Below are 14,594 nucleotides of genomic sequence, written 5' to 3'. Positions count from 1 at the left end.
AGGACAGCAGCACAGACATACCTTGACTTGTGTCCTAGTGTTAGCACCGGCTCAGCGCCAGCCGGCACATCCTGCAGCTGTGCGCTTTGGGCAGCTCTTGAGTAGCTGGGCTGCCCAAGCACTGTGCTCGCCCGAAGAAAAATCCTTTGTGAAAAATATATCAACCCAACGCATGCCCAGGATCACAGGGCAATCAAAGGTGTGCAGCACCAGCACTGTGCCGGCTCCCTGCCGCGGCTCCGCCTGCCTCTGAAGAGGCAGCACAGGGTTAGCTCCCTGGAGCGTTTCTTCACTGCAGCTAAGAGTCCAATTTCTCCAGCAGAGCAACCACAACAAAGGTATGAAAGCCAAGAGTATGAGGAAAAAACCCACAAGCATCACAAACTTAAAAAAAGACTATGGAGATAAAGCAAAGCACTGTCTGTAAGTCAGTGTTGAAAGAGCACAGAATGAGCTTGCACGCAGGAAACACCACTTGAGTGGAAGCAATGGGAAATGCTGGACCTGTCGGACCAGGCACATAAGGGATCCCAGCCCTCCCGAGGTGGGCCTGGACCTGTTGTGCCCCCCCCTCCCCCCAGATACCTGCCTGGCTTCCTCAGCTCTCCCTCTGCCTCCTTGGCTTTTCCCTCCCTTCGGTCCCAGCCCGTCCCTGCTCTCTCTTCCCTACCATCGCCTCCTCGTACTTTGGACCTCTTCACCTCTACGCCCCAAGGTCTCTGGCTCTCCATCAGCAGCTCGGGCAGCACCAGCTCACGCAGCTGGGCCAGCCAGCACCACACAGCAGCTCGGCTCACGCCTGCACTGCTGGTCCACCTCCTCGCCAGGACCCAGCAGTATGCATAAACAAACAAATTACACTACAGACACAGAGCTATGCTCCAAAAGGAAATGACCACTCGATGCTATTGCTTAAGCTTTCTTAATAATGAACATGTATTTCTTGAAAATATATGCCACCTAATGCCCTCGGCATTGCAAACATGTACAACAGGAGTGTAATTTAAGTTAATCAAGCCCTAAGCTCCATGCAAGGTTTAACAGTTTGCTTCGTTACACTTTGAGTAGCAGATGGAAAAGCACTCAATGGTATGATTTCTGCAGTCCTTGCACAAAGACCTATACCTGTTTCTGTTCTGGGTGTGAATGCCAGTGAAGAGACATTTGCTGGACTAGCTGAGGGCTGCATAGTAGATGACCATTTTAAATCCTGAAATAATAGGCATGTAGCTACAAATATAGATGCTCCAAAGAGAGGACTCATAGGCAGCCAGAATCAGTCGTTTACCTGCTAGTTCACCATTATTGCCATTCTTAGGTATGATAAAATTAAGGTTACAGGCTGGCATAAGACTTCTGGCAAGTGCCTGCACCTCATCTGCGCATGTACCCAAATCCCAAAAGAGTTTCACACAAGTGAGTAGTAGGGGTTTTCTTACACAACACCACTTGACACTGTTGCTGTAGCTCAGAGTATTTCTAAGCACACCGTCCTTACAGATGACTCCTGGCACATGGACATCAGAATCCAGTTTGAGTGGATAATTTGGATTTCAGACTGCCTCTGTGGACAGTTACTTGAATGCTCTGCTTCTGGCTAGATTTTGGGGGGCTGGGGTAGGGGGAGAGAAGAGCTGACAAGGGGAAAAAAGATTTTGTAGATGATGCTTAGAGCCAGAATGATTTTAAAGAAAGGGCAATTAAGACTGCCTAAGTCAAGCTTTTTCCAGGTATGTTAGAGTGACTGAGAAGCAAGGGGGTGAGCAATAAACAGTTCAGTTTGTGACATTCAAGATTTTCATAATTTATAACCAACAGAAGAAACAGACTTCTCCTTCAAAACACAGAGCGCACCCCCCAGCATCCAATTAATAGTGGTGTGTACACTGAACATATTTACACTAATTGACTGGTCCAATAGTCATGCCTGCCCCCAGGCATTTCTGGAAGTAGCATTTCTGCAGCAGCACCATGCAGAAATACTTCACATTTATTAACTTGTTTGTTTTTGATTGTTGGATTGGTTCCCCATTCCCAAGGCGCTTAGATTTATTCTTTTAGCTTAACACTACAAAATAATCAAATCACTCTGTTACAGCTGACAGACTGTAGGAGCCCTGAAGGGGAGGGGAGAGTGGCATCAGAAGAAACGTCTACATTTTCTCTTACATCCTTCACGCTTGCCCTAAACTTTGGATTTGACTCATCTATATCTCTGGAATTCAAGAATATTGAACTTTAACTGACATGGGAAGTTATTCGAAGATGCAGGACTTTCACTTGAAATTAAAGCTGATCTACCTTCTGGGAACAGGGAGCAAGACTCACTTCTCATGAAGAGTGAAAAGCCTGAACACACTCTCCTCCTGCTTCCAGTCAAATACAAGTGTTGCTGCAACCAAGAAAACATCATTCCAACACTGTGTAAAGTTCAAACCAACCAATCCATAAATAAGAAGAGAAGAGATGAGACGGAGGATTCAAACATGCCTTTGTTCCCATCCATCAAATGTGTAGAATAGGTAAGAACAGGAAGACAAAGCAGACGGCTCAGAGACTTAAGATTAATACAGAAATAGAGAAAAAGGGAATGCCTTTGGTTGGATTTTGACAGTGTCTCTTCAATACAATTTGTTTTCAGCTTTATGCAGTGCAATATTAGAAAACGCTTAGCATACAACCCTTGATGTGGAAAACAAAGGTGGTTTTTTTTTTTTATTTAAACAAATTCCAATGTCCTTGTCTAATGTTACCGAATGCAAAATTAGAACGAAATCAGCACTTGCATAGTCCTATGTGTTTAAAAATAATTTGAATGACCCACTGCTTAAAGTATGGAAAGGGTCCTCTGTTATTAAAATCCTAACATATTTCATTTTAGACTGTACTCAAACTGACAAGAGTAAAGCTTGAGGAAAATCCCCCAACAGGTTTTTTTTTTCCATCGAGAAAAACAACAAAATAAAATGTTGTGGAGCCTGTGACCAAATAATCTTACAGAGTTTGGACTTAATACACCAACAACGTCAGGCATTTCAATGCAGTAGCATCAAAACTAGATATTTACTGCTTGTAGTGAGTAACCCTTTGAAAAGGGAGGAACAAAAATTCCTTTTTAATGAGTCACCGTTTGGCAGTCAGAGACAAAAACCTTTTGCCTGTATTTTTGACTGCAAGATTGTAAACACTTGGGTTTTTTTCAGTCTGTGTGACTTTATTTAAATCAACACAGTTAATTAAGAAAGAAAGTAAGTAAAAAGAACAGGAAAAGTGAAGTCCTTAAAAGTACCTGACCATCAGCATGATCTACTAGGTTACTGAAATATCGGATTAATTCAGAAATTATTTCCCTATATAAATTTGGAATTGTGAAAATCCTGGTAAGACTTAAAGTAACTAGTCAAAGCAAAATGAGATTATGCTCAGTATCAATTCTGATAGCCACATGAAATTAGTGTTGCATAATTATGCTTAAACTAATGGAAATGTTTCCATACTAAATGTTACATACTAACATATGGGGAAAAGCTTCTCACGTGTGAGTGGAACTGTGTAAGACAAATGTCTTTGTAAAATATTCATTTGTTTACTTTTGTCCAAAACGTAACCTATGAAGATCTAAGATGGAGAATGAAACATTAAACTACATGCTTGAGAGTAATGTCATTTTTGTCTTTAAATATTTTCTTTCCCCCTATATCAAATTCTGAAGTTTCAGCAAAAAGGAAGATGCTATGATGTGATGGCAGGGGGATGGGTGTGTGTGTGTGGGAATCCACCTGCGTTCGCATTATAGCCAAAGCAAAGAAATAAAACTATCATTCACACTGAGGGGGGCTTAGAGTAAGATGTACCTGTCTTTATTTTGAATGTAATTTCCAACTATGTACAAAGTCCCTAAAGACCTCAGCTACTAACAAGCACTTATAATTTACAATATATTTAACTAGTTAAGGATACTTAGCATGAAGGTCTGTTTACAACAGACAAGCGTGCTGGTTTTGTCTGGGGTAAAGACACCAAGTAAGAACCTGGGAACTATTTACTCCACAACCTGCCTCCACCTCTGAAGGCCTGCAGATATTCAGACCCTTTGAAAAAAATAATCTTGACAGTTCTGAAATTAAAGTAGGCATTGTTTGGGCTTGGCTTCTACCTTAGGAAATCTTCAAACTGTTACATGAAAACACCTATCCACAAAAATTAAGAGCAGGCACTTACCACTCACTCCATGCAGCTATCAAACAGCCATCCTGTGTAAGCACTGATCAGCAAAAGCACCTCCATGCCTTGCTGTCAGCTCACTGAACCACCCATCCCTTACATCAGCTGATCTTAATTTATGTTCAATTTACTTGTAGATTGGAAGTAATTACAGTAAATAATTACAGTAACTGGTTACAGTTTGGGAATTGGGAGAACTGAGGAAAGAATTCAGAGAAATAACCTGATCTACTACTGTAAAGAGAATCAATCATCCATCTCCTTCCATTAGTCTTTTTGGCAATCCTGTGTCACTGTTGTCACAAGCCAGGATAACGATGCCACATTAATTCTCCTTTTGAGAAAGGGACTACAAGACTTGACTCTGTAACCGTGTCCTATCTGACCTTGGGGAATCTTTGGGGGAAGTTTCCCATCAAATGCAGTTACAGTTTTTACTGAAGGAGAATTACAGAGCTGGGCCCATGCTTTATAGCTTGAATGCATGACACAAAAATATACAACCAATCTTCTGTTTCCAGTAGAAAAAAAATAAGCAGTACCTAATCCACGATTTTGCAGATCCGACCCTGTGTGAGAAATTACATGTTCAAAGTCATTCCAAATGAGCCTGCTCAGAGGGAAAGGACACGGGGCAGAATGAAGAAACAGTTACTGCAAATTTCTTATGTAACAACAACAGTTCTTTCAACTACATTTACCTATAGTGTAGATAGGCTGCATTTCCTAATCCAAACCTTCCCAAAGGAAAGAATAACCTTTGCTGTAAATATTACAGAGCACAGACCTGGAATAGAAGAAAGTCAGCCTGTGTTTCATAACAAAAACAGATTCATTCCCTTCCTCCAAGACTACATGCTGCTCTCAATATAACGTGAACTGCGGCATCGTTGATGTCGGTGTGAGCAGGCAAAAGAGGACATATGGCCTTTTGTACTGTTCCCAAGACGTCGCGTGTTTAAAAAAAAGAAAAAAAAAATATATATAAAATTCAAAAATCATTATCTAGGCTAGAAGAAACCTAACTTTCATCCTAAGTATCGTTTATTGCAATTTGGAAGACCTTTTCAGAAAAATAACAAACTACTGTTAGACATGTAATCTTAAACCCAAATGGTAGAAGGGAATCAAGCAGAAACCATGCATTATTTTGGGTAAAGCACAAATTATTTTTGGGAAACTTTTACTGCCATGCTTGTTTGAGTATTTCTCTGTAACTAGATATCGTTTCTTTTACTGTGGCTATAACTAACAAGTTAACAACACTATTTATACTAGTATTGTTGTATCATTAGAAACAACAAGATTATGTACTTTAATTCTAATGCCAGCACAATTATTTTAACACCAAGTGTGTCAGATCTGACTCTATACCCCCTAAATTAATTTCAGAGTAGTGGCTAAATAAAATGACATACTTCTTTGTGCTTTTGTTATAACACGCTCATGTGCAGCAAACTGTGAAGAAAATGTAGTAATTAGAGGTTAAATTAATCCCTGACAGACAGGCAGCTTAGTAAAGCTGGGCCCTCTTCAGAAAACATAGCATAAAGCTTGCCAGTCTTTCGGAATTAGGCACAAAGAGCAGGCAAGATTGGCAAGCCCCTTACCACTGCAATCCAACCAAAGGCTAACGCGGAAAAGTTGGAGTAAGTCTTCAAGCAGCCAATACTACCAGGCAGATCTTGTGACAAACGTGATTTAGAGCTCCAAGCAATTGTTGCTGCAGCCACTCTAACTGCCTGATCAGGATCAACCACTTGAAATTAAAGACAGTCTTTTGCACAGCAGAACAGGCTTCTAACCGCTGTATAATCAACCTCGAGACGTTAATAAAAGCGAACAATAGCATTCTATTTCACAACATAACTAGAAAGCTACCTTGCTGCTTCTGATTTTAATGCAGGTAATGGATTTCATTGCCCACAACAGAGTAAATGTGCTGTGTTATTCTGAAAACAATAAATAAGTATGTCTTGGGTAGGTTTAACTCCCAAACCTGTTCAGAGTTCTGGGGTATTTACTTCTACAGAAAAAGAAACTTCCACAGAAATGCAAAAGAAAAAACAGTCCAAGACAAAAGAGGCAGCCAGATCACATTGATGATAACCAGCAAGTATTTCTTTTTCGTGTGTGACAACAAAAGTAAATGTTTTTTCCGACCTCTTTTAGCTGTGGCACAATAAAAAATAGCTGATTTTTCAATCCATGCAAATACAGCCTGTTTACAGGAGGGGAGAAACTGAAAGATGCTTGCTCTGTCCTGTACACAAAGTGCCCTGGCTTCCCTGCGCTGACAAATCCTGGCGCAGAAACTGCAGATGCACCACCACGTTCGTCCCACTCGACTTACACCTTACCTCCAACGGTGGAAAGTGCAAAAAATCGGCTTCCCCCGGGCTGACGCTGATGCCACTCAATAGACTGCCTGACATGGGGTGAAACAATAAGGTGGTTAACACCCTCCCCTGCAGAGGTAATCTATATCATGTCTGCACCAGGCTGAGCCCCCAGCTGTCCCTGCCGGAACGGGAAGGCACAACAGGCACCTGCGGTTGGATCACCAGGTAAATTGAAAAGAAAAATAATTAAAAAAAAAAAGAATAAAGAAAAAAAAGAAGAGGCCTGTATTACAATTAAAGGGAGAACAGGGGGCTCAGAGATTGCAGATCAGCGTGGGAGTGCATTAACACCACTGGTATTTCTCTACTACCCAGATCATCAATTATTAACAAATTAGGACATGCCTGATGGGGTACTTATGTAACACTTCTTTATCAATAAAACTGCCGAGTCCCTTGCAGGGAAAAGCCAAGCAGATTTCAACAAGTCACGATACGATGCCTTCCTTTGGACAGGGCATGACAATGAAGCCTCGTTCCCTCCTCCCGAGCCCGGCCACCCACTCCCAAGGAGCTGTTCTGGGCTGCCCCAGCCCCTGCCCGAGGCCCGGCGTGCACCCACCCCCCTCAGCAGCAGCCCTTTGTCAGGTCAGCGCTTACCAATGGCCCCTGGCAGTGACAAGGCAGTGCTAGGAGTAAAGAGCCATAAGAAATCCCACATCCCCCTCCATCAGCCATGCTGGGCCCCACGGGAACCGCCACTGGCCACAAGTTCCCAGGGCACAGCCTGTGTCCCCCGGCCAGTCCAGCTGGCTGGGCTGCCTGGCTGGGAGGGGAGGAAGGAAACCCAGGGCTCTTTGCCCTGCTCTACCCTGTGGGCACAACCGTTCCTCTGCAGGAGCCAAGAGCCAGCTGATATCCAGCCTGCAGAGCCAGAATCCTTTGCCCTGCTTCGTTTCCATTTCACTTCCTCCAACAGGCCAGAGGGAGCTGGGTGGGGGGCACATAACACCCCCCCTTCCCTACTCAAGGGCCTGATCCTTGAGCCCTTAATTCTGGGATCAAATCTAAGCCTCATCTAACATAAAATGAAAAAGGACTGCTAGGCTGGCCCTGACAGGAGAAAGACTGGTGTGCTCTCCTACCACCTGGCCTAACAAACACCTTTCAGTTCATCCCAGATGTACACCGAAGTGAACGGGTCTAAAAAGAGCTACTGCAACTTTGCAAGTAAATACTGCACAAAATAAGCATTTTCCTCTTGAAGGAAAGTAATGACTTCATAATACATTTCCTTTTATTTAAAAAAACATAGATTATTTTTAGTGAGGAAGCTTCCTAAGTGGAATAAAGACTCTTCATAGCTCATTTGCATTTGCCAGTTATCCCTCTCTGACGGCATTGCTCTCTGGTAGCTCAACTGGTGACTTCGAAACCCATGGTGTCATATCCTAAGAGCCATAAGCCCTGCTTACACTGTCACCCTGAGATATACTTTCATTTTGAACAGAGCTAACAGGCCGGTCCACAGCAACTGCAATGAAAAATATCTACCAGAAGACAAAGACATAAAGTGAAACCTTTAACTGACAAAGACTTCAATTTTCTGTGCAAAGCGCTAGCAGCAATAATAAAGAACATGGGAAGGAGACCGTGATGCAAGCACAAACTGTTTTGCAAAGTTTCCCTTCAGCTGCTGGCAGCCTTGAAATGGGCTACAGAAAGTTAAAACTGTGTTATTGATCACTGCCTATTCTGCAGGGCTGGTTTGTTTGTTTTTAAATAAAACAGCATTGTTCTTCTGCTATTTTAACTTAAAACGATACTCCAGTATCTTCCAATATCCGGTCTAATCTCAAACACCACTAATGAGGGTAGCACTAAACGCCTACACAGTTTCTTCACATATTTATTAAGCAATTGCCTTTTTGAGTGCACCCCTTTCACGGGTGCAGAAAACAAAACTTACTATGAGTACACAACGGTATCATGCACACTTGGCATTTTACAGCAATTCTCTAAAGTTCCCCTTCAAAATTACTGGCAAGGAAGGAAGTTCTGCATAATTTTAGCACTCAACATCTGAAAAAATTAGAACAGTCCCAACTGTTCTTTGAGATGTATAAAAGAACAGTTGAAAAACTTACAGTTGACTGGTGCTACCTAGGTTACCCGTCAATGGCATTGAAACTGGTATATTATTAAGAGAGGTGTATGATGGGAATTGGTTTATTGTGCTGATCCATAGTAACCAACTCCTGTTCGTCCATCATTTATCTCTCTCACCAGCGACATATGGGTTTGTCTATTCACACTCTCAGCATTCTCTCTGCTCCAACAAACAGTCAGCCTTTTCTGCTGGGATAAGGAGATTTTTTAGTTACATCCATTATGTGCGTATCAACATTTATGGCAGGAAGATAATTGCCAAAGAGCTCAGGGGGATAAAAGCTCCCTCTTTATAACACAAACCCCCTTAAAAAATCAATATTGATATAAAACAGTTCAATGCAAAGCCTTGGTGCGTCTTCTGCTTCAGTTCAAAAGATTTTTTTTTAATTTTTTTTTTTTAAACATAGCAAGTCAAACTGGAACATCAGGTAGAGTCTTTGTAATGAGTTACACTACTGCTCTTCCTGTAGAGGAAAAAATAGCAGTGTACAATATTAATTGTTCCTTAAAAGAAGTGAGCGGCAAATGTGTCAGATATAAAGAGGGTTCCTTGGAGAGGCGCCAGCATCATTTAAACTGATTTAACTATCTTTATTTGGAGACCATACCAATTACTAATGAATCGTAACTTATAGTCACCTTCGCCCAAATGCTGGAAAACGCTGACACTTAGAAAGAGTCAGCACAGGGGAACAATGAAAACCTGGGGATCCTGCCTTTTTCCCTCTTTAAGAAGCTCAGACAACCTTCTACTACTCCATCCCCCAGTTTGGATAAATCCATTTGTCACAGCTTCTGCAAGATTTACTTCACTTTCCCATGGCTATGTACTCATAAAAGTTATTTTAAGGCAACTTTCATCAGAGTAACAAGTAACATAGAACATTTATTGATTAAATGACTGGGAACCAGTGAGTTGCACTGTACTTAACCTACAGGACGACTCAGGGGTTTTACTTACTGTTATACTTGCCCTTGTGTTACCTTCTGCCTTCCTAACTTTTGCCTCTCTCATGAAGCCAGTACCTAGGTCAATCCTCATCCTACAGTTGCATCCAGGCAGGTTAGAGACCATGTAAGTCAGGGCAAGAGTGTCAGCCTGACACCTTGGATCACGGGCTCTTGCTGTAAATCTTCCCGTATGTTCAGAAAGCATCAGGCACAATAGCTCCCTAAGCCCATGCTAAATCTCTGAACGCTCCCACACCGAAACATTTGTAACAAGGTCAGCAAAAAACCCAAACCAAACACATTGTATTCATAAAATGCTTCTACCTGTCTAACAGGAAGCCATACAAAAGAAGTAAAAAAAATGTAACTGCCTCCTGTAATTATGAATCCCCCCCAAAATCCTTTAACTACTACCCTAACTTTAAAAAAATCCAGACTTTGCAGGTTTGAACTACTTAGTTTACAAGGGACTAAAAGTGAAGCCCTGTCAATATTTGCTTTTCTGATTCTGAAGTATTAGTTAAAAGGATTAAAAATAGAGGTGAAAAACCCTCAAGTTTAGAAAAAACCCACCACCGCTGAAAATAAAAAGCTAAATTAAATTTGAACTGCTCGATTCTAAACATTAAACAGCTTTTCAGTGGAGAGGAGCTGTTAACTGCGTGTTACCTGCCTTACAATATACACTATTTGTTTTTTATCCCCGAGCAACAGACTATTTCCTGGTTGAGTTTAAAAACTCAGTGACGTTCCAATTTCAACCCACACATGTGTGTCACTGTCAACGTCAGTGGCAGGAAAACATTAGAAGTCACCCCTTGCTAATGCTTTCCTAACATGGAATTTCCTTGTATCTCGCTCCCTCAGCCCACCTCCTCCCTTCAGCTGAGAGCATCTTTCCCAAATTGCTTTTTTTTTTTATCCCCCCCCCCCGCCCCCAACATATGGCTGGGAGAGAGAACTGAAAATGGTCAGTGACAGAACTAGATCGCTGCTTTTTTAGGTTCCAGCGTGTAACTTGCTCCAACCGCTCCCGTCCGCCCGCGACTGGGAGCGCGGCCCCCGCCCGCTCGGTGCCGCCCGCCCCCGGTGCCGCCCGCAGCCCCTCGCACGGGATCGCTCACAAATGCAGCCCCGGCGGGTGGCCCGGCTCGGGGGCGGCGGGGAAACGCCGCTGCCGCCGCGGAAGAGGCGCGAGGGCCCCGTTTATCCGGGGGATGCCCCGGTGCCCCCCGCCCGGGGTGGGTGCAGCAAACAGCTGCTGGGTCCGGCAGGTTCAAGGCCGTTCCGGCTCCCCCGCGCCTGGAGGCACCATATGGTCTATCTCGCACATCAGCAGCTTTATTGCCCCATCAGCTCGGCCCAGAGGGGGAGCTCCGGGAGGGGCAGCCCCCCTCTGCCCGGCCCCCCCTTCCCCCAGGGGCACGGGCACTAGGCATTACCCAGGGATTACAGGGCTAAGCAGGGAAACACTCACATTATATAACAGGGGAGTACTTCGCCCCTCCCGGCGCTCCCACACCCCTCCCCCCGAGCCGGGGCGGCCGCACGGCAGCGGGAGGCGGCCGGAGCGGCGGCGGGGGGGAGCCCGGCGCCTCCGCCCCCGGCTCGGGGAAGGGGCCAGACGCAGTTAATCCCCCGCTGGCGGGTCGGGGGAGGGACTGCGGGGTCCCCCCCCCCCGGTGCCGGAGGAGGAGGAGGCAGGCTGGCTTTTCGTGCAGCGCCCGTGCCAGGAGGCTCCCCACTAGCGGTCGGTGCCCGGGAGGCTCACCGGCTTCCGACGGGAGAGCCCGGCCGCCCGCAGCTGCACCAAAGAGGCTGCCCAGCCCACCGCGCCGGGCAGCGGCCGCGGCCCCTCCCGGCCCCCGCTGCACAGCCCCGGGCTCCGCCGCCTCCCCCCGCCGGGAGCACCGCAGAAAACAAAAGCAGCCTTTTAATTTATTGTTGCGGGGGGGGGGGGGGGGCGGGGGGAGGTGGGGGGGGGGGGGGTGTGAAAGGAAACTAAAGCCCGTCTTCTTCCAAGAAACGGCCTTTCTCCCCGGGATCCCTCCGAGTCACCCTGGTGACAACCTCCCGCCAGCCAGCCCCGAACAAAAGCCGCGGTGCCTGCGGCCCCGGCGCTCCCCCGGGCCGAGCAACAGGCCGGGGAGGCGGCGGAGGAGGGACCGGAGGAGGGATCGCCTATTGACTGGGGAGAGGGGCAGCCCCTGCCTTAGAGACGTGGGACCCAGTCAGCGAACGCCTTGTTTACCCTGCAATTGCTCTAAACCCCGATCTTAATCACAGGATGAGAAACCAAAACAGTTTAAATCGTGAGTCAGCATGCATTTTATTTCAAATACACGTATAGTCTCGGAGAGAGTGGCAAACGCGCCGCGTTCGCACCGTCCCTCACTTCTGGGCTATTCCCGTGCCGAGCAGCGCGCACGCAGCCCCGCCGAACGGCGGCTGAAAGCCGGGATCTGCGCTCTTTTCAGGAACAACCGAGGGCTCCTTCTGGGCTCGGCGAAGCCTTTTGTTCAAAATCCTGCCTATGTAACGTGCGCTTCAGACTCCCGAAAAAAACCCGGCACGCCGCTGCCAACACAAATACCAGGAGTTATTGGGGGAAAAAAATTAATACAGAACAGCACTAGCCCTTCTACGTGTGACACCTTCCCGGAGGAGTCAGTCCCCTTGCGCTGACGGGTTTATCCTTCCCTGCCTGCTCGGTCTAAGTTTAAATGCACACACAGACCCCGCGCACCCCCCCAAGCGAGGGGCCGAGCGCGCCCGGCCGCTCGCAGGGGGGCACGGGCCGCACCGGCACTTCCCCAGCCCCGCCAGCTCTTCGCCCCCGTCGAGACCAGCCGCGTCCACATCCCCCGCCACACGGGCGCTGACACCAAACCCCACGGAGCGTCCCCCGCCGCGGACGGGGCTGGCTGGGGCGCCCCCTTCCCCGGGAGCTGCCCGCCGCCCGCCGCCGTTCTCGCCGCCGCCGCGCACCGGCTGCCCCGCCGCCGCGCCGGAGCCCGCACCGCCCCGGGATCACCTCGCTCACCACCATTTTCAAGCCCACGGACCCCCTCCCTCCTCTCTCGCGATTGACATCGGCTCTCCGCAGAAGGGAGGGCGAATCCCCCCCGGTGCGCTGTCCCCCCGGGCCGGGGCACCGCCGGTACCCGCCCGGCACTTTCTTGAACCGCGGCTTCAAACTTTACAGCCCCGGCGGAGAGCGGCGGCCGCAGCCGCACCGGGTCCGGGCGAGCACCGTGCCGGGGCTCTGCGAGTCCTTTTAAATCAACTCCGACTTTTCCAGTCCAGATCGATTTCAAATGCTACTTACTGGAATATGCGGCTCCATGCGTGGTGCTTCTACCCGCTGGGAAACCAGCAGCATCTTGGACTGGGGATCAACCGGCTTTTAGATCCACTTTGGCTGTATTTAGCAAAACCCAGCACCGCGAAGGACTCCCGAGACTGTTTTCTCCTTTTAGGTTCCAGACAAGTTCATCCTGGCGTTGCAGTTTGCTAATGATTCACTGTCTGTCTCAATCTGCTCACTACATTTCCATCAACCCACAGCTTCCTCACTTAGAAGGTGGAGTTTGTGGGGTTTAAGTTACTGATAGGCATATCTAAGTGCTGTGTCACTCAAAGAGGAGGAGACACACACACACACACACACACACACACGCACACGCTCGCGGCTCCAGGCTTAAAGGGGCAGTACCATTTTCTTTAGAAACTGGAAACCTCACAGATCCAAGGATTTAATATTTTTTCTCTGTGCGTGAAGGCGAAAATCATGCCACCCATGCACAGCATTTTAACACGCAAAAAGCTGCTTAGCGCGTTTAGTGCCTTCTTTGTAGAGCTTCAAGTTCATTTAGTACGAAAGTACGGTAGCTCGAAAAGATACTGCCAATTAATGGATAATTAGGGGTTTTTTTCCAAATCGGAGTGTACAAATCACTGAAAAGAGAGTCCGAGGCATGAAGTGTAAAGGTTTGAGTTATTCTTAAAAAGTGCAGTTCCCTGTCTCTTTATGCCATCACCGTATGATATTCATCAGTCTTACCACTCATAAAAGGGTTAAATTCATCTCACACAGGTGAACCCAGGTTACCAAGAAGGAAACAGTAGAGTTGTTTCATTTTCACCCTTTGTGCTATGTAGATATATTTTTGAAGACAGATACAATTCTGAATAGAGAGCTCCCATAAAACCACACGCTTCTCACACGACTATAAATGTGCTTGTTACAAGCTGCAATCTCTGAATATTAATTTTGACACACCATCAACTGAAAGCTGAGAACCTATTCAGATCTCCTCTTGGCTTGTGCAGAAAGGACGGAGAAAAGCACACTGCAGGCAGCTAGGAGAGCACACTGGGGCCACAAATAACTGCTCTATAATTTCATTTATTTACCTTGCTAACTCAGTACAGTTGTTACTCCTGTCCCAATACATTTTAGATGCTAGAAACCTGTACGCCAACTCAATGGATGAGATGCAGAAGACAGCACCATTTCTAATAAAATGTCTAATTTTTAAATCATTCATAAACCAGTAATATTAGTAAATTACGCTTTATAAAATTAAGAAAAAAAGTCATTTGAATAAAACCCAATTATTGTGACCAAACACATACAAGTGGAGCCAGAATCTGGCCTCACTTCCCTGAAAGTTTCTCAGACCGCAGTCATCTTCAACTTGCAGTTAACTTACAGACCAAACCCATCTTTGTACTCTGAGTTAATAAATATCAGGCATATCAGTTCATGAACAGATAAACGTTTGTTTTCACCTTTGCTGAAGCCTCTAGCTTTCCTGTGACTACTCTAACAATGGCCCTACTCCCCTGAGCAGTATTTGTGTTACTTCAGTTTGCATTGTTTGGAAGTTTATGGGTTTGCTT

General features: G+C 46.2%; 1 protein-coding gene across 2 annotated transcripts in view; it reads right to left on the bottom strand.

Moving 5' to 3' along the window:
* The window catches only part of MAMLD1 (mastermind like domain containing 1), an 83,605-nt gene extending 70,325 nt beyond the window's left edge, over positions 1-13,280 (bottom strand). For both annotated transcript variants that reach the window (XM_056359848.1, XM_056359850.1), the window contains exon 1: positions 13,018-13,280. In XM_056359848.1, coding sequence (XP_056215823.1) covers positions 13,018-13,071 — 54 coding nt within the window. In that variant the 5' untranslated portion in view covers positions 13,072-13,280. The remainder of the gene's footprint in view (positions 1-13,017) is intronic.
* Between the last annotated feature and the right edge of the window lie 1,314 nt (positions 13,281-14,594).

Source organism: Falco biarmicus, chromosome 14 (assembly GCF_023638135.1).
Source record: "Falco biarmicus isolate bFalBia1 chromosome 14, bFalBia1.pri, whole genome shotgun sequence".
In the NCBI taxonomy this organism is placed as follows: Eukaryota; Metazoa; Chordata; class Aves; order Falconiformes; family Falconidae; genus Falco; species Falco biarmicus.
Note: the sequence above shows the minus strand (reverse complement) of the source record. Positions and strands in the feature narration are given on the sequence as shown.